We start from the raw sequence: 19754 nt of genomic DNA, 5'->3' as shown, positions 1-19754 counted from the left end.
TGGGATCTGGGGAGGGGGGGGGGGCGGAGAGGATACGGTGGTTATGTACAAAGTTGAGTGTCCTCTTAAAAGGATTCACTCCGTTCCCTCGAGGAGAGAATCCCTTTCATACGCAATCGACGACAGAAACGTTTCGCGAACATTCGCTGGGAAAATCCTGACTGCAAGACAATCGACTCTTTTCGAAGAATCGTACACGCAACAAAAATAATAATAATTTACTTATCATTCTACGCTCGTCATTCATCCCTCGGGAGATCGCTAATTTCTATATATAATTATCGATTTACGATTTGAAAATTTTTATTTTTTTAACAGAATTCGTCGTCTCCAAATTAATAATATAATAGCTATTAATATTGATACGTTTAAACAGGTTTCCAAATAAATTGCCATTGTTGATGTTCCTTATAGCGTTAATATAGTCTAAGCAACAAGTGTGAAAACTGTATATAGCGATTTATTCGCTACGTTATTCCGTTGCGGAATTATTCACACGAACCTTCGTTTGTGTTATAATTTCTTTGTGAATGTTTGTCCACTATATTTTTGAATAACTAAGATAAAGGAATATATTAAATAGAGTAAACAACATATCACTGAATAACTAATAAAATAATACATATAGTTGAATATAGGGTTGAATACAATACAAATAGAATCGTACTACATCGATTAATTTTAGTATCAAGCATCAAATTATTTTTGTTTACTAATATATGAGCCGAATTATTTTATTCGATAAAATATTAAATTCTTCTTCTTCGTATTATTTCAATACCATCGACGTCATCGAAACATGTCACGGTCCCATCACTGTTTTCAATCTTCGATTCTCGTAAGGGGATTCTTCGAATTCCGAGTACCAGCGTTGAAATTGCACGTCAGGATTCGACTCGAGCAGTCCTCTGCAAGGGATTTCGCGTTCGCGAGACGTTTGCCGCGCGTTTATCTCCAGGAATGACCGACCACGCCAGAATTGGGCAAAATATTATCCCAAATAACGAGTAAATTCTCGAAAATTTATTCGTGAACAACGAATAAGGATTCAATGAGCAGCGTTATTCGATCCAGATTTGTTCGAATGAGGGTTTATTTTTAATTCGAAAGGCCTCAACGACGAATAAATGCGATGTATAAGTCAACTGTTTCACATCGATTCGCCCTGTTTCTCGTTGATTCGTTCGAATAAGATACTATTCTTTATATTGTTTGAAGCAGAATTTATTCGAAATTTTGTTCGAATAGTACCCAACTCTGGACCTCGGTATCTGCGATCGTCGTGTGTTCCTCGAAGTCACGCGCCTCTCGATCGATCGATATCACGTGTCCGCGATTGCTCATTTTTTATTCGCGGTGAAACCGTCGCCAGTCGGGTCGAGTAGCCACGGATAATAGTTGGGGCACTCCATACAGGTGAACAGACGAAGGGTCTCGCCTGGAAGCTCCCTGGTGGTCAATGGGCATGCGTTAGGTAAAGAACAGTAGGGCTGTCCTTTTTCGTCGCAGGTCTCCTTCCAGTCTTGGAAATCACGCAGGGCTGACAGCTCCGTGGGCGTCTGCATCCACTTGATAACCTGCAAATAGAATAGAAATATGACAGACTTTGGTCAGACGAGCATCGGATTTAATTTACCGCAGAATCTCTGTCCGTGAAATTTTTACTCGCGATCTTTATTTTTATTCGCGTGTTATCCGGCAGATAAAACTTAAAAGTTGAATTATAGAGTGAAATTATACTTTGCGTTGAACGAATAGAAAGTTATTTGAATAATTATCCAGGATATTTTACGAATTGTTTAACACATTCATTTCAACGTTGCAATTAATTACAAAAGTTGTAGGAAACGTTCAACATTAACTTTAGAATTAATTACTTCTTCATTCGGTAAATTGATCATGTAACTAGATTGAACGAAACTTCGATATTCAATGTACTCATTTAACGTTGCATCGTGATAATTTCTTTCGATCGATCCATTTGCTTCAGTTTTTAATGAAGAATACTCTCATAAACACAGCAATTATCGTACAAAATATAACAATATTTGCGATAACTATTCTCGCAAAAGAAGATTTGTGGTTACCAGTTTCAAAGACTGCGCCCGAGGACCGAATGAAGATATTGTCTGCAGAATAAAACTAAAACAAGTAATTTCCGATGGATTATGAGTCGATCGTGGGAGCTTACGGATACATCGAGACTGTCGGCGACGGAGAGCGGGAAATAGTGTTCGTATCATGCGGCTAGATTGAAAGCGGAAAATAAATCGACGGAAAGCGAAATAAAACCACGAGACGAGGCTTGATGGATCACGAATGAGAAACATCGTGATGCGGCAGGATTGAAAACGAGAGATAAATTGGAATAAGCCGGGGTAGTCGTAATAACAGTTTCTGCAATGAGAAATCTCTCGCTGGCTGCAAACCGTTCCCGTGCGTTTTAACGAAGAAAGTCGTGGGTTGAAAATTGTAACGTTGAAATCAAGTCTGAGATGGAAGAAATTCTCATATGAATAAAAAGATCCACTAACGAGTTAGAGATAAACATCGTACGTTAATACATCGTTCGAAAAATAGAATTTAAATTGTAGAATGAAAAGGAAACGGCATGCGAAAATTTATGTACAACGAATAGAAACGAAATATGATAGTTCTCACTTGCAGAATAAATAGAGTAAACATTTATTGATGGAGTAATTACATAATTTTATAAATGAAACGAATAAGCAATGGCTGAATGAATTCATTTCTCAAATAGGAAACTAAGCAACAACTGGATGATTAATTTTATAATCAGAATAAAGAAAGAATAACTGAATAATTTACTTTATAAATAGAATAAACAAGACACGACTAAGTAGTTTATATCGTAAATTTTATAAACAAGATATAAATAATTGAATAATTCGTATTATAAATGGACTAAACAAGCAACGACCAATTATTTCATATTATAAATAAAATAAATAAGTAGTGACAAAGAATTCAGTTTACATAACCAAACGAAGAGCAGAATCACTCACCTGGACCATGGTGACGAAGTAGACATCACTCCTGGCAAGCATCTCCTCGATGAACTTGATCAGCTCCTCTCTATACTCCTTCTTGCTCTTCAACCAAGAAGCGTGGAAGTGAAGACCCAACGGGGCCCTGTTGCTGTTGAAGTGCCTGTTGAAGTTGTGCCTGAGCAGCCTGCCGAACTGTTCACCGGACTGTATATTCGAGCAAGAGTCCACCATGTGGCAACCAGGGAGCGATTCGTCGAAAGTCGGGTCGTCTCTTCTGTCCAGCTCGTTCATCACCATCTCCCAGACCGGATGGGACCGTGATGGACAATTGCCACCGTTTCCGTTGCACTTGTGCGGCATCCTGAAGTAGAGGGTGTACGGCCAAATGGGCACACGACCCAGGGACGCGGTGATGGAGGCGTCGTAGACGAAGAACTGATCGGCCATCATCTCGAACTGTTTGTTGCCACCCACACGGAGGTAAGGAGCCCTCATTCCAATGATGGAGCCGTCGGTGATGTTGGCGAATCGCTCGATGATCAGCCTGGCGCCGGCCATTTCGGCCAGCCAGTCGTCGTAGCTACCTTGGGTCCAGTATTGTGGATCGTCTTTGTGGGTCAGAGAGAACACGGAGATCTCGTGACCGCGTCGATGGAGGTCTTGGACCGCCGAGTAGTTGGTGTACTTGTGGGAGACGAAGAAGGTGCCTCTGATCTGGCAGCCGTTGGGATTCTGACGTTGCCCGTTGAAGATATCCTCGTAGAGATCGATGTTGTCGACGTTCACGGCTCCATTGAAGGTGATCGTGATCATCTGGGGCACCTGGGACGGCTCGATGTTGCCAGGGATCCTGGTACCGTCGGCGGAGCAGTAGCAGTCTGGCAAGACGCATTGAGTCGGATCGCAGTCTGGCGCACGATTCGGGTCGGTCTCCACGGCTGGAACAATTATTCGTTTGTTTACAGGTGGGTGAACCTTTTTCGTAAAGGAGGCTAATAATATGTTTAATATTATTAAACATGGATTATTGATCAGACAGGATTATTGATGAAGCATCAGAGAGTTGGACTCGATTATTCATCATTTTTGTGACTAAGGGACTTCAGTAGGTCAAGGTTAAGATTTCGAGCAATTTCAACAGTGATGTTTGGTATTTTATGGGTCAAGGTTGTCGCAACAAAATGGAGAGTGAATTAGTTACTTGATTAGGGTATTGGGTCCTGGTATTCAGAACATGGGTGGTTAATCGAGTTCGTTAGGTTAACGCTCGAATTTAGATTAGATTTCTCTAAGCCTCAAAGCTGTAACTTCAAGATAACTCAGCTACTCGATTCATTTTTTCTCCGAACACTACTCTGGAATTCCTGGACTGAATCTTCCATCACGAATGAAATCAGAGGAGTAGGTGATCAGTCATCTCGACAACTCAATCGTTCATCCAACCACCTACTCCTCTTAACTGCACTTCTTCGATTATCGACTACTATAAAATGCAAAACATTAACAGTTACTTTCTTTTTCAATTCATTTGTCCTTCAGGCATGGCTAGTCGCAGACACAACAACTACATACTAGTCCAAGAATTCCAAGTCGTAGGATGCCTGCTAGCCACTGAACCGACGTTTAAAATGCAAATGAGACCGTCGATTAGCTTTCATTGGAACTGTTCGGAAAACGTCGCGAAGGCTCGCGATGTAGCGATGGCGATACTCACTGCATGCATTCTCGTCGGATTCGTCCTTGCAGTCTGGTTTACCGTTGCAGAAGAGCTCCTTGTCGACGCATTCGCCGTTACCGCACGACAGTTTCCCTTCAGGGCAGACCGGTTCGTCGGTCCTCAGGATGGGCAAGACCTTACGTGGCTCTGCAAACGTAATCCTCATTAAGGGGCCGTTTCACGCGACCCAATGCCCTCGATGTGGCAATCGATACTATTCGGGCCCGTTCGACGTTCACCTCAGCACTCGAACTGGGCCCGAATTCTACTTTTACTTCGCCCAATTTTATTTACAGAGATCGATACACACAGCGGCGCAGGAACCAACTACTCGGACCGATGCTGGCCGAGTCCAGCAACTGGGATGACGAAAATAAATTTAGGACAAAAATTATTCAACTGTAATTCACTGTTTCGTTCACTTCTATATTATGGATTATTTTGATTTGATTCAAGTGCTAATTACATTCTAAAGGATGACGTAATTCAATTTTAACAGGAAGGCCTTCACAAGTAATTGTTATAATTCGGAGTTAAAAGAAAAGGGGATTTTCGTATTAATTATTAGAATTCGTTAAGAAGAGAGAGAGAGAGAGAGTCGGTAATACAAAAATAATTTGATATAGAGTTCGTTGCATAGATTTATTGCAGAGTACTGTTTGAAAGATTGTAACTTTGACTCCTTTAATTATATCTGATTATTCTGCGTATGGAATTATTATATTCGTATGAATTGTCAATGAAAACTTTACTTTACCGATACATCACCTGCTTTTCTAAATAAAATTACGTCACAGGAAGTTGAACTCATCCGAATTGCGAGACTCGCCTCGTATAATGATGCATTGATAACCCTTTGTGGTAGACACTCTGTTTCAACGATATCAGTGGCAGCGAATTACAGTAATAATAATTAGAATTATTGCTCGTCGTTCGTATTTATCGAACGTTGCAACGCTCAAAGGGTTAAAGTTGCTACTGTGCTGAATTAATGTCCACCCAATTCCAAAGCTACGGGGTACCTCGCCAAATCAAGTATTAAGTATCAAACTAATTACGTTTTCTAGGGCAAATTGTGTTTTATATTTGTCGCCTGTGTAGTCTAATATGTACACATACAAACTTTATATACATACACGTGCGAGATGCTAGTTCGACGCTTTCACGACTGTTGAATTTTCAAATGAATATCTCAATGAAAATTCAAGATTTATATTTACCAAAACTATTACTGGAATTTTATTCAAGACTCTGAAATTTCATACTCGATGGAGCTTATATCTTACTAAGAATTTAATATGCTTTAATTGAAGAGATTTTAATAATAATTAGATATGTATACAGGAAATTGGTTATAATAACCAGAACGTCAACAAAATGTTAAATTTTCCAGTGAAAATTTCGATAAAGGTCGAAAATTCATAGCTGATAAATTTACAACACAATTTTATTGACACTGCTCATCTAGCGTGCCCTCATTTAAAACTCAAAACCACAAACATAAGCAAGAATCTACAATTAGCGATGCGTTATCGGCCGCGAAAGCGTGAACGTTTTCGTGGAATTCGGATTTAAATTCTACGTTCCTACGCCACTGTCTCCAAGTCACTTTTATCGTTCGACCAACAGTAATTTCGTTCGTATCTTTCCCCTTCGTTTAAGAACATATCTCCCCGTTTCGCGACAACCTGCGACAGGAAGATGCAAAAAAAAAAAAAAAATAAATAAAGACCAACAGGGGCCGAGAGATGCTTTGGAGCTTCTCCGTTGGCGTCCACATTCAACTCTCTCTCCTCGGAATCGGTCTTGAACGTTCGGCTGGAAGGGATCGCGGATTCTCCAGCTTGGAAACCTTCAAGATCGTTAACACGCGTTGGAATTTCGAGAGGGGAAACGTGTATCGAGTGATCGACTATCGATGCCCATCGCGAGAGGAGAGTGGTTCCAAGTCGAGAGTGCAGGTTTGGTTCGTTGGCTCGCAACGATTCGCACGCAGGTGAACCCGTGAGACACTTAGGCGTGTTGTAAATTAGAGAACAGACACATGGAAGTAATACAGCGATGGATCGTTTGCAGATGGCGAAAAAAAAAACAGGCAGCGGAGAAATAAAAGAGGAGGCGGAGGCTCGACGAGGTACGTCGAGGAACGAATACGCGAGAACAGAAGTGATTTGTGATGATTTGAATCCCTCCCCCTACGCAGAAACCATAAATGCGGCACTCGCGTGCTCCAATTTAAGTTCGGTTTCGACAATCCGTATTCGCGATACTGAAAACCAATTTAATTCCCAACGATACGACTGTAATTGCGACGTTCTATAGATGCTACGTGGGGGGCTTTAAATGTCATCCGAATTTAATTAAATGGAACAAAAATAAAAACTGCTCCCACGGTTTATACGAATAATTTTGATTAAATATAGTACCTGTAACTCCCCCCCCCCCCTCCCTCAAAAAGAACGATACCACTCAAAATTCCATCAAGAATTTCACGAACAAAAAAAGCTCTTCTCACGGCTTATATCTCGTAATAAAACTCGTAATAAAATAATATCGTTCTTGGAATCCCCGAAAAGAGACGCTACACCTGAGACTTTCCCATCTTCCATCAGGAATGTTAAGAACAAAAAGCTACCCTATTTACACGATTAGTAATAAACGCCCGATGGAACAAGGTCACGAATATAAATGTGCTAATAATATCAGAGAATCGAGATCGATAAAAAACGGTGACAAAGACGTCCCAGAGAATGATGAAAAGCTGTCAGAGATGCGTTTACGCCAACGAGAACAAGATGAGTGCCGAAGAAAGAGCGTCTGCACGCGAGAGAAAATTAATGATCTATCGATCGCCTCGCCAGCTCGATTCGAGCGGCGATGGCGTGCGAGCCTAGGCTGAATAACGAGGAGCTCTCGTAAGGAGGCCAGATCGTCGAAGCGAAACCGATCTAGATGCGAGAAGGTAGAGCGAGACAGAGACAGAGAAAAAGGAGAGAGAAAAGTGACAGACAGCGACAGAGTAAAAGAGAGAAGTGAGAAAAAAAAATTATAAAATAAAAAGGGAGCGAGATCAGCGATCGAGAACGTGCTACCTCGTACCTGGAGCGATCATGAGGAGAAAGAATCACGCGTGTACGTGTGCCCGTGTGCGGTAATTACATACAGGTGTGGGTGCGTGAATTTTATCAAGCTCAAAAGCGATTGCGTGTCACCGTCGATGCCGAGGGACGCGATAAACACGATTCGTTCGTTTCTCGAACTATGGGAATGGAATGAGAAACGTATTTGTAAATTCTGTACAACTTTCAACATACTTCATTTATTCATACGAGTTTCGTCAGTTTGGCGGTTCTTTGCTATGTGAAGTAATCACGCAACGAAATGAAGAATTAATTAAATTAATTTACTTTAGTGGCATTAGAATTTATTTGCCGATTAATCAAATTGGAATTTATAAATTTATATTAACATCCGCAATATTATGTCGCGATTCTTAATTCCATAGTGGAATTCTCAATTTCATATTAAACATTGTCTGAATTTTAGCATAAAATTCTCAAAGTATGGAACAAGAAACTCACTTATAAATTACGTTGAAATATACTCAAAATTTTAACATACAAATTTCGTAGGTTTTTAAATTCAGAGATTTTTAAAGTCCGAACTAATAAAGTAACAAGGAAAATTGTCTATTACTCGAATCTTTGAATGTATTCAATGTTTAATTTATTTTACCAGTGACGTAACGGACACGATTGGTTCTTTAAAGTCTGCGAATATGTTTCTCAGCCCTTTGTCGGGCAAATAAATTTGATAAGACGCGGTAACAAGTTCCTAATGGCGTTGCGGTTTTGTGTAGAAAATATTCGTTAATACCGTGTTGCATGGCGATTGCCTAATAGAGAACGCGAAGGTGGTATAAGGAATGACTGATAGATCGAGTTTTTGTCGATTCGTGAATTATTCTGTCGATCGAACGTGATGAAAGTATTTCTTGGGTAATGTTTCGATATCGACCTCCTAAATCCGGATAATTAGTTTCGAATTATTTCCAACGCACAGGAATCGAAAAGCAATTTGTTCATTATACCTACACGAATTTGTAATGATATTTTCAATGTGAAATTGTTGTTTAAATATCAGAATATTTCAGGTAAAATAAAGTACAAAACATAAAGAACCAATATAACGTTAAATAAAAATTGTACTGTTTGAGATTAAACGATTTTAGATCAAAGAAAGAACAACAAAAACGAATAAGTTTCTAATATTGCAAATACTAGTCAATACTGACTCCATGTCTCCATGACTCCATGTTTGTAGATATAATGAAAACTTGACGTTTCTAAAAATTTGTTTAATTCAACTTCTCATCAATCTCTATAAATTGATTTAGTTCGAAACTTGTGTAAATAAATAACGAGTAATAAACAAACGAAAAACAAAAGAAATCAAAAATAGATTCTAAATGAATAAAATAATAGAAAAGTAATAAATAACGATTCGTATTAATAGTTATTCCGACGTCTGTCGGTAGAATGGATCGATCAATCGTGTTTCTCAATTTCTCTGGGGGAACGGTGGCACGCAATCGCGTTTGGATGCGATTTTTCCGACTAAGCGCTCGTTAACGAATAGCGGCGAGATTCTCGGCGTGGAAAGTGCGTATATATTTTCACGGTTGTTAGTTGAGCAAGGTGAATCGATAGAGTTGCGTGAACTGGCGACAGGAAGAGGGCTTCGAGGTGGGTACGAAACTAGGTTAGAATAATTCGAGTCCTACCGAGCGCTCGAGCTTCTCGTCTCCGCGAGCGTACAGTGCACTTTCGCTCAAAATCGAAACCAGTCTTTCAACGGCGAATCGAAAGTGGCCAGACCGGAGATTACAGCGTCTCGAAAGCGACTTACGCGTACAGTAACGTTCATAATTATCCCAACGACTCCACCGTGTCGGCCGAAGCGGGAATTATTTACAAAGAAACGTGCTGGTTAGCGTTTATCGTTTGACATTTCACAAAATTGCTATCGTAACTGCTGATACAATTTTCATTAATTATATTTCGGAAGTGTTGGTGAATTTAAGTTTACAGACAAATAAATTATACGATAAATTTCGAATTTATGGATAGTTACATATGTTCGTTTATAGATTATGCAAAATTCACAAATCAAGGAATAATCCATAAATTTTTAATTATAAAAGTATCTAAAAAAGTTATGATTCATATATAGTTTTTCAATTTCAAATTCGTAGGTACTTTTATAATTAAAAATTTATGAATTATTTCTGAATTTCTAGTTAGACAATTAACATCAATATACACTAAATGACTGATTTCATCATATAAATATACTCGACAGTAATAAAAACAATTATTCCTCAAAAAAAAGAATCACAAACCAGACACATTTGACAACAATCAAAAGAAAATTCAAAAAAACTTCCTCGAATGAACAAATTTTGTATACTAAAAAAATTGAAGAATAACGTATCGAAGTACACGTCATTAGGCAAATGGCATTTCAGATCGATGGATCTGATATCCAACGATAGCGACTTCAAGCACGTCCCGAAATTTATGGCAACGAGAGTCATACGCGATCCGATACAGATTCCGTTTCGTTTAGGACATTTTTTTTGTCTGTTTTTCAGCACGCGAACGCGTTCATCTTTCGAGAAAGAGCTCGATTAAGTTTAGAAAGCCGCGATTTGAGATACACGCGGCAATAATAATTATGAATGCGTGCACGCAGGCATTTTCACTTCACGCGCACGGCCCACGCGTTGGGTGAACGTTTTCAACGTCGCTGAGGTACGGTAACGAGGCGAAAAAGAAAATGTTACAAAGTCAAAAGCGTTAGTCTGGCGTGCGCGTTTAGAAAGTTACAGGAAACCAGACGAAACGTTTCTATGTAATGTGGAACGTTACTGGTTGAAAGACGATCGAAAGCTGAATGATCTCGTGCGCTGATAGAGATACGTTCGTGTTGGAGATTTAACGAGTTTAGTTTGAGGAGACGAGAAGAATCGCGGTGGTGGATCTCGATAGCGAGCAAACGAGGATAGTAAGTGCGTTAGTAGAATTACGAATGGTGCGTGCTACGTTGCGAGTCTACGAAGGAACACGGGGGTTCTTAGTGTCTCCTCGAACGATCTTCGACGTCCTCCGTGCGAGGATGGAAGATATCGTTCGGGAATTGGTCATCTTACCCACGAAGGAATGCGTTCGTTATAAGTTGGACTTCTTAGATCGTGAGAATTTAAATATAGTCGAGGTTTATCTAATTTGGTCATTTGTGCGAAAAGAAACTGTGGATATAATACAAAAATATTGTCGAGTAACTATATCAGTTAAAGTGACGCCTAGAATCTGAGACATTAAATAATTGGCTACGTTAAGAGAATGATAAGAAACGAGACTGTTTAATAAATGACGGCTTTAACGTGATTATAATAAAAATATATTAAAATAAAAAAGACATGAACGAGTTCCAGTTGACGTCTAAAATAGAACAAAAAATAGTAACAAGAATAATATAATTAAAATTGCAAAATAAACACATCAGATAGTTTGCTAAGTAAACCAACATCGACCTGTCTTCCTTTCCATTCGATAGAAAACAAAATTTATAGATGATTACCCTCTGTTGTACGAAAGAAATGATAATGAACGCATTTTCTAGGGAAGGAAACCACTAGACACGTAGAAAGACACCCCCGGGTTCACCCTGGTCGATACATCGACTTACTCTCGAGCTTGTCACAGTTGGTGACTTTGCCCTTCCAGTCGCAGGTCTGTTTGTCCAAGTCAAAGGCCAGTCCGCTGGGGCACGTGATTTGCTTCAGGCCGGACTTCGTGCACCTGTTCGCGGGACAGAAAGAAGAGGGGGCGTTTTTCAGTTACAGGGTTCCAATAAACAATGCTTACTCTCGAGCTGATCGCAGTTCTTCACGTTTGTCTTCCAGTCGCACGTCTGCCTCTCGATGTCGAACGCCAAACCTGTCGGACATCGCACGGTGGCCAATCTGGTCACGCCGATCTCCGTCGCTTTGTCGCATCTGCAGTTAATTTAGTTTGCTTTTGTCTCGATCACGATTGTTACTCAGGGTTTTTTTTTATCAATGGCTTCATTATCGTGATTATTTTGTTGCCAGGGTGCTTCAGAAAAAATTGTATTATATGGCTCTGTTCTACTTAATTTATACCACCTGCATGATATTAAAAATCCTATTATTTATTTCCAGTAGTTCATACCAAGAACCTTGGATCGACATCTATAGTATGGGTAAGAACTATTTGGCCTCCATTATTAAATTTCCAAAGAGTTATAGAAAGTTGGAGAATTCCAACTATAAAATCTGCTTTCAATTATACAACTAAACCACAATTTTCTTCTTGCAGTTAGAAAAGGAACAGTTACTTATAAATCATTCCATTAGACGAAATTAATTTTTAGCGAGACTGATAAAATCAACCACAAACTACTCTTGTGTAACAACAATGTCATGTAACCATGGCCAATAAAATATTACTCAATCCGTAGTGTTTCAGGTTTCAGTGTCCTATTTATGGGCTAATTAGATAACAATCTCTCATTGGTAACCAATTTTATCGAAATATACTTGATCAACTAGTAGCTGTTACACATATAATTAAATTTAATAGTATCTAATTTAATAATATTTATTATAGAAACTTTTTTTCTATTAGAATAATGGGGTCGTACAATGCTATTTCAATAATAGATAACAAAATATTTGTTGCCATGATAAAAAGTCGATTAATAAACCTTTCAATAATTAGAAATACAGTTAACAAATTTTTGCCTTCCCAATTATTCTTACTTCCAAAAAAATTCCACAATTCTCATCAAACTCTATTCTAGGTGGGTTAAAAACTGTCCCCTCTTTTGCTTAGCTTTACTATTTTATTGATAAAGTTTCTCATTCATGTGGCAATACTATGACCTAACGGTAAAAGTACAATAAGTGGAATCAGAAATGTATACAAGTCAAAACGCGTCAATAAGTTCTTGACACTGTGCGTCCTTGCAGCTTGAATTTTCTTTTTCTTTTATAATCGTGTGCCTTAAAGAGTTAAATCATTCCAAACAGCCAATATCTTTCATTCACTCCGTCCGAGATACCCAACAGATCGAAAACTCTATTTTCCATCAAAAATCGAGTCACGTTATCGGCCCAAGTTGATTCGAAGTCCACGATTGGCAAAGCTTTCAAACGCGCGACATTCTGTAGGAACTCTGTTCCTGTTCCGAGGATATTTCTGTGTCCTTGGGGACGGAAATACACCGTGCCCGTTCAAGTGACTCAGGACACTCGGTTCTGTCGTCATCGTTCTGCAAAGCGAGTCCTGTATCCAGTATCAGGCTCACCTTGAACCTTCGAACGCGGAATTCGATCGCCGGAGGAACCGGAGGAATTCGCTTTTCAATTCTCGGCGACGTCGCCGCTGCGTTCTTTGATCCTCCGTGGACGTAAATCGCGGTTTTACCGTTAACATCGCGTGCAGAGACCGATCGGTGTCCTTCGAGATTACGTTTACCGCGATACGGAACCGATCGCCGTTGAAATTCTCGCATTTAAATATGTTAACGTCATTGAACAGATAAGTAAAATAGATGGATAGTAAACACTTTTTCGAAGTTTACCTTACAACATCACGACAGTCTCCTTCGACGCTCAACCGGAAGTACTCGTCTCCTGGCCTGTCTTGGCACAATTCTTCAGCGTTTGCATCGAGCCCGTCACCTCCCTCATCGTCTTGTGCCCTGACCTGCGTTCCTGAAAATACACAAACCAAGTCAGTGTTTTAGATAAAGTATTTCCCAGTTATCTAGTTACCAGTACAATAACAAAATATGATTAAAATAGTGGAGTAGATAGGTATCTCTCATAAGGACTTTCATTTATGAAAATAATTTCATAAATGAAAGTCGCATCAAACATATCTTAATTAACAAAAATTCAACCTTTGCTGTGGGCCTTCCTCGTGAATATGAGAAAAATATTTCTAATCCTGTTTGAAGGAGAAAAGTGATCTTGGAAAGTAAAGAGAGGTTACGCCCCACCCTTTCGTCTCCACCATCGACAATTACGTACTTTCTATCACCGATTACATAAACGACTCACAATTCGCGAGAGCAATCCCTAACGTGAACTCACAATCAATATCTCTCGCTTCTTTCTCCACTTCTTCCGAAAGAAAACCGACCACAGCATAGAGAAAATGTCAGAAAATGCAAAAATGTATAACGTAGTTTATTTTAAACGAAGCAGCATTCTTTTCTTTCTTGGGCAAGCAAAAGAAGCCAAGATTAGGTAACAAACCTGACAGGTACAAGTTTTAGTCTTTCTATTTCTAGCCTGAATACTGCAAAGGCATTCTAAATTTATCTTAGACATTAGTTGAAATTCAGAGAACGTCTTTGCGAGCAATATTTAGTATTCACTGACATAAAATAAAACGAATGGTCATGATCAGATCAAATGATTTTCTTGTCACATGTTATTAATGAATATTGAACACTGTTTGCAAGACCTACATCTTTTTGGAATTTTCAAAATATTGGCGGACATAAATATATCACGAAATTTATGAATGTATTAGATCCCCGTGTGAAGAGCTAAGCAGTGACGACCTTCTCATTCGACGGTTTTATACAAAACAGCCATTTTAAATTAAATTATTATATATAAATAATTTTTTTAAAGTTCCCCAATTCCGAAAATAATTCCGAAAATATGGCTGTTTTTTCTTGCTCTAGAGTGGCCTAACCCCCCAAAAAATGTTTGCAAGCCAAGATCACAAGTTTGTCGATTTTTTCCACGTTTCGAATGGATGACAATCAGCGAAGATGGTTACATTACAGGTTCGAAAGTCAAACGACATCGACAGTGTGACATTTGAATAAAAAGGGCAGATTCGTACCGGTCGGGGATTAGTCGTGGAAAATGTCGCGATCGCTGAAAGCCACGATACCGAGGAGATCGTAAACCGAACAAGCCGGGGTCGCTGAACCCCCGTAGAAGTAGAAAGTCTTGGAAATGTCAGGGCAACACGTCGGGGGTGGGGAGGGAAGCGACAGCGGTTCTCCAAAGTAGGTTCTGGCTGTCTCCCCTCGACCCTCTTCGCTCTATCGACCACACTCTTCGAGGCTTCGATCGTGCCTGCTCCCCGCTCGTGGATCGTGATCAGTGATCGTGATCAGTGATCGTGATCATCGTTTCCGGACAGACGACAAAATTGTACTTTTTTTTTTTTTAAATTCATTCAACTATTCCATTCGCTAAATCAAGGCAGGGCATAAAATGTGAGTAGAATAGTTATGTCAGTCTTGTGATATGCATCTTCCAAGCAAAATTCTTAGCCGTGTATTAACAAAATTTCGAATGATGAGTGAGACGTGAACAGCTGTCCATTCGTTAAAGTAGATATCAATGCTTATTTTTATAGGATGGAGTCTCTAGAAACTGTTGAATGTTTTTGGTTAAACTGATTTTCTTATTTAGAATAATAGCGAATCTACTCGTATCTCCCTTTAGTATATAATTATCTACAGCAATAATGACAGGTGATTTTCTCATATTCCTCTTCAGTATATAATTATCGACAGCAATAATGAAATACGTTTTACTCATATCCTTCCTCAGCATATAATTATCTACAATAATAATAAAATATGATTTACTCATAACCAATCATAATTCATTATCATTCTAGGTAATTATATATTGAAGAGTGCTATACGATACTAGCTTTCAACTTTTATAGATGAGATTAAATAACTCTGTTATCAATTAGGTAATCCTTTCGTACAAGTTACTATTTAATTTACTGTATCAGAATGTTTTGGTAATAAGAGGTACAACATGCAAATAAAAATGAATTACATCATAAAAATAAGACAGAAATATCTCGAAATGTAGATGAAAACGTAACATAAACGTTTTAAAGAAAAATTTGCATTTATTCACTGAATCTAATATACCCAACAGGATAATATATTCAATTCTAACTACTGAAAGTAGTACATATTATTAAACTGTCACAGTGTCGTCGCACCTAGTGAAGCACCTCGCTACCAGGCGTTGAAGTCACCAAAACATTCGTGACGCTGCGCCCGTTCTCATGCGTTTCCACCTTCCATGCAATCATTATAAAAGTCCTACGCATTTTCTGTATTTTCTACAGAATATTTAAGCATCGTCTGCAACGCTTGAATACACACTTGCATATTCATGCTCTCTTTGAAACGAATTACACGTCAAACAGGTTCATCTTCATGCTAGGTATAGATCGATGTAATAATCGAAGGAAAAAATGATTAATTTCCTTTAATTTTGTGATAAATTTGCACGAATTTCACAAATTTAAATGATAAACGAGCATGAATAGATTGTTTTTTATTTAATTTGCTCACTCGTTGAAACTATTTTGATTGTTTCGGAGATATTTGGATTAGATGAAGATTTCTACGGATCACTGGCATAAAAAATGACAGATGGAATATAATAGAGTACTTTGATGGCGAATAATTTTGTAAAGAGAATCGCACAATGGTATAAACTTGGATGAATGAGATTGTTATAGCCTTATTTCATTTGACAGGTGATACTGGGATATAAATGATCTTAGAAGTCTTTTCTATGGTTAATGGGTAATTAGTTGAAGTAAATAAAGTCATCAAACTGTTAGAATAGCATTGCGCTGTCGCAGCCATTGACGTGCCTCGCTACCAGGCGTTGAAGTCGCCAGAACTTTCATGGCGCTAAGCCAGTTCTATGAGCAATAACCACAAAAGTTCCACGTAGTTTCTATACTTTCTATACAACTGTTACGCATCTTCTGCACCACTTAAAGATACACTTGGATATCCATATTTTCTTTGAAAGAATTCGAAATATTTCACTGATATTTCGAGGTGGTACAGATTTTTATAAACGACTGCCGTACAGAATGACAGGTACAAAGTTTAAAATTCCATAGATGAATTCTATATTATTGTTTTGGATTTTACAGTTTAAGTAATCTACCACCCAATCCTGCTAAAAGATTTTCAAGGTTTAGAAATTCCTTCGCGGAGCCAGAGAAGTTTAGAAAGGAACGTAGAAATCGAATCCTGCTGTCGTAGCAATCCGACAACTTTTAAATTTTATCGTCGAGACAAACACTCGAAGGTTCTCGTGGGAAATCGTTCCGGCGAGGGAGCTCATAAAACGTCGAAAACAACTTTCACTGCTCGTAAACATCGGTGGATCGCAGCCTAAATGCCTGGGTGTTTCCTTCAGCAGAGAACTCATCCTCGCCACCGAAAGACTTTCAATCTCCAGAACTGACTTTCACTCGTGAAACCAAAACAACTCTCATTTTAAAGTTCTCGAAACGAGGAACTTGAACATCGTGGTAGATCGAAACTTTTGATGCATCCTTTCCAGGAAAATTATCGACGTAAAATTTAGAATAGAAACTTATAAGAGGCGACGAAGACGTTATATAAAATTTCAACTTTCCAAGGACCCAAGCTTTGAAAATAATTTCCTCAGCAATAAGATCGACTGATTGTCAGTGGAGAATTTAAATTCTGCGATTAGACAACGCAAATAAAGAAGAAAACATTTGTCAGATTGTTCTTTGACTTTTAAAGCGTTTTTCGCCGTGGCATCATCAACATATGACTAAAAATCACAAAGCAAAAGGAGAGTAAAGCCAAGGAAGTTCGAGTTTCAGATAAATAATTTAAAATAATTCACTTGTCCAGAGGTTCCATAGCGATGGAATATGGAGGCACTTACTGGGACAAAATTCAAACCTAGAGATTCTATTCGCTGGAAACGCGAAAGAAACTTCCGTTCGGATATGAAAGATGTACTCGGTGGCGCAAAGTTTGAAGATGGGGAATCGACGCGAGCCAGGGCGCAATGAAAATAGGAAAGAGATGCGTGTACTCACCGGCAAGCAGAAGCAGGGATCCAAGAAGGAACAGGAACTTGGGCGACATCGTGATCGTCGTCGTCGCCGTCATCGTCGTTGTCTGGACAAAGAGCGTCTGGACAAGCCGCGCCCTCTCGCCCCTCTATATGTGCACCACCACTCCTTCCTCTTCGTCGGGGGACTTTCACCGTCTGGACGGTGCTGCCACCTTTTCCACGTCGCAAAACGGGGCCCGATCCTTCCTTCCACCTTCGACTAAGAAGGGGACCGCTCGACGAATTCCGCATCATTTCTGTGTTTCTTGTTTTTCGATGGGAATAGCCTGTCGTTGCCAGCGGATCTCTTCAATTACTTTGACTCAGATCCCAGAAAGAGAATTGTCAACTGTTTTGCATACAGGGTGGTTCCCATACAGCGTTGGAATATACAGTAAATCCCATAAATATTCGTACCCTCCATGTCTATTGAAGAAGTTTAACCAAATTAAATAATAGTTTTGATATTACCAAATGAATTTTTCATTATAAATGTGTATATGAATCAGCTTATACATTTATACATACCTCAACATATTTATATAAGCATACACTTGGAAACATCAAACCTACCATTTAATTTAAACAAATACCTTCAATATACATAGAGGGTACGAATATTTATGGTACCGAATGTATTTCCAATGAGTAACAAATGACTTGATTTAATTCACAGATGAATCGCGATGTTAAGGTTGATAATAGGAAAGCAAGGGTTTCTTTGGTCCATTAGCAGCAGCTTCGGACAAATTTGTTGAACGTAAAGTAATTGGTTGAAATAATAAAATAATTGTTCCACTTAATTAAAGAAATTTTGTAGTTCATATCTGTATCGGTTTAGAAGAACCGTAGGTTGGGAAAAAATTCCGCGTTCCAAATACTGAGAGTTTCATTCTACTTTCTTCGACGTTTTCTAATAACGATTTCGTGAGCGTTTCTTGCGGGGTTTTTTCATTTGTTTAAGAAATCGATAATGGCGCAGGAGGCGAGACGAAGTTTGCTTTTGCAGTTGTCCTTAATAAATGTGGGAACTCGTGACATACTGTTACCGTGCATTCGATACTCTTTGTACGAGAAACTTTATCGTTGATACGATGATACGATGTGTCAGTGAATAATTCTGTGGAATCAATTAGTACAGTTGGGTTGATTGCAAGAAACGGTGGAGTATGGAAAAATTGTGAACAACTCGAGGTCAGCAGTACCGATTTGGTCACGTGCTTGTAAGAACGCTTTTATTGTCTATTTCCTACGTGACTACAACTAATGAATAAATAAACACTCTGTATTCAATCTTTGTCTTCAGCTTGCCTGCCTTGTTTTGATCTAATCTTTTTTTGTAGATTCTCGTGCTCTGTGCATAACCTGCTTTCCTTAATTTTAGGTTAAACAAATTTCTTGCTTTTGATTGAAATGAGATATTATAGTAATCCTTCTTTTCTTAATAGTCAGTGGTCAGGAATTAAATATTTAAGCTTTCGAAATATATGATCTCATTGCGATAATGATAGGTTCTTATGTCATTAAGACAATTGTTTCCATCACGGAAATTACAGTTTTCTAGAAGAAAAGTAATTTGCTAACGTGTATTCATTAGTTCGATGAAATCAAAGTTTTATGTAGTTGCTTAAAGGGAAGCACTTGCAATTAGCCCTTGGGATATTCGAGGTTCGCATTACGAGGTCGTTTGCTATGAAATCTTGCTTTCTGTCATTTTTTAATACTTCTATTCTGGAGTTCTTGTGATCTTAAGTTCTTGAATTCTTGATTTTCTGAGTTCTTGAGTTTTGGAATACTTGAATTCTTGCTTTCCTCTATTTTCCATCCTTCCCTTTTCCATTCTTGTATTCCTCTTGCATTCTGATATTGTCATGTACATATTTAGTAGATTACTATTAGCTTAAACACTATCAAGATTGAATCAAATAACAGCAGAAATGTCTCGAACGTTGAATTTCAACCCCGACACCGCGGTTACCGCTACCTTCCCTTACATTTTTCATTATTTTCTCGCCCCTGTCACTATTTGAAATACAGC

The 19754-nt window shown here is 38.7% G+C and overlaps 1 protein-coding gene and 1 long non-coding RNA gene across 2 annotated transcripts in view; one reads left to right on the top strand and one right to left on the bottom strand.

Moving 5' to 3' along the window:
* Positions 1-285: 285 nt before the first annotated feature.
* Positions 286-17832, bottom strand: LOC128878308 (chitin deacetylase 1). Its single transcript, XM_054126421.1, has 6 exons — positions 17700-17832; positions 13399-13531; positions 11658-11788; positions 4726-4875; positions 3027-3949; positions 286-1577 (listed from the first exon to the last, which is right to left on the bottom strand). The coding sequence occupies exons 1-6, from the start codon at positions 17770-17772 to the stop codon at positions 1341-1343; spliced, it is 1647 nt and encodes a 548-aa protein (XP_053982396.1). The 5' UTR covers positions 17773-17832; the 3' UTR covers positions 286-1340.
* The window catches only part of LOC128878309 (uncharacterized), a 36474-nt gene continuing 20578 nt past the window's right edge, over positions 3859-19754 (top strand). Inside the window, exon 1 of the long non-coding RNA XR_008457387.1 lies at positions 3859-3976. This is a non-coding gene — a long non-coding RNA (uncharacterized LOC128878309). The remainder of the gene's footprint in view (positions 3977-19754) is intronic.

The sequence above is a fragment of the Hylaeus volcanicus genome, chromosome 6 (assembly GCF_026283585.1).
Source record: "Hylaeus volcanicus isolate JK05 chromosome 6, UHH_iyHylVolc1.0_haploid, whole genome shotgun sequence".
In the NCBI taxonomy this organism is placed as follows: Eukaryota; Metazoa; Arthropoda; class Insecta; order Hymenoptera; family Colletidae; genus Hylaeus; species Hylaeus volcanicus.
This window is presented reverse-complemented; position numbering and strand designations above follow the sequence as displayed.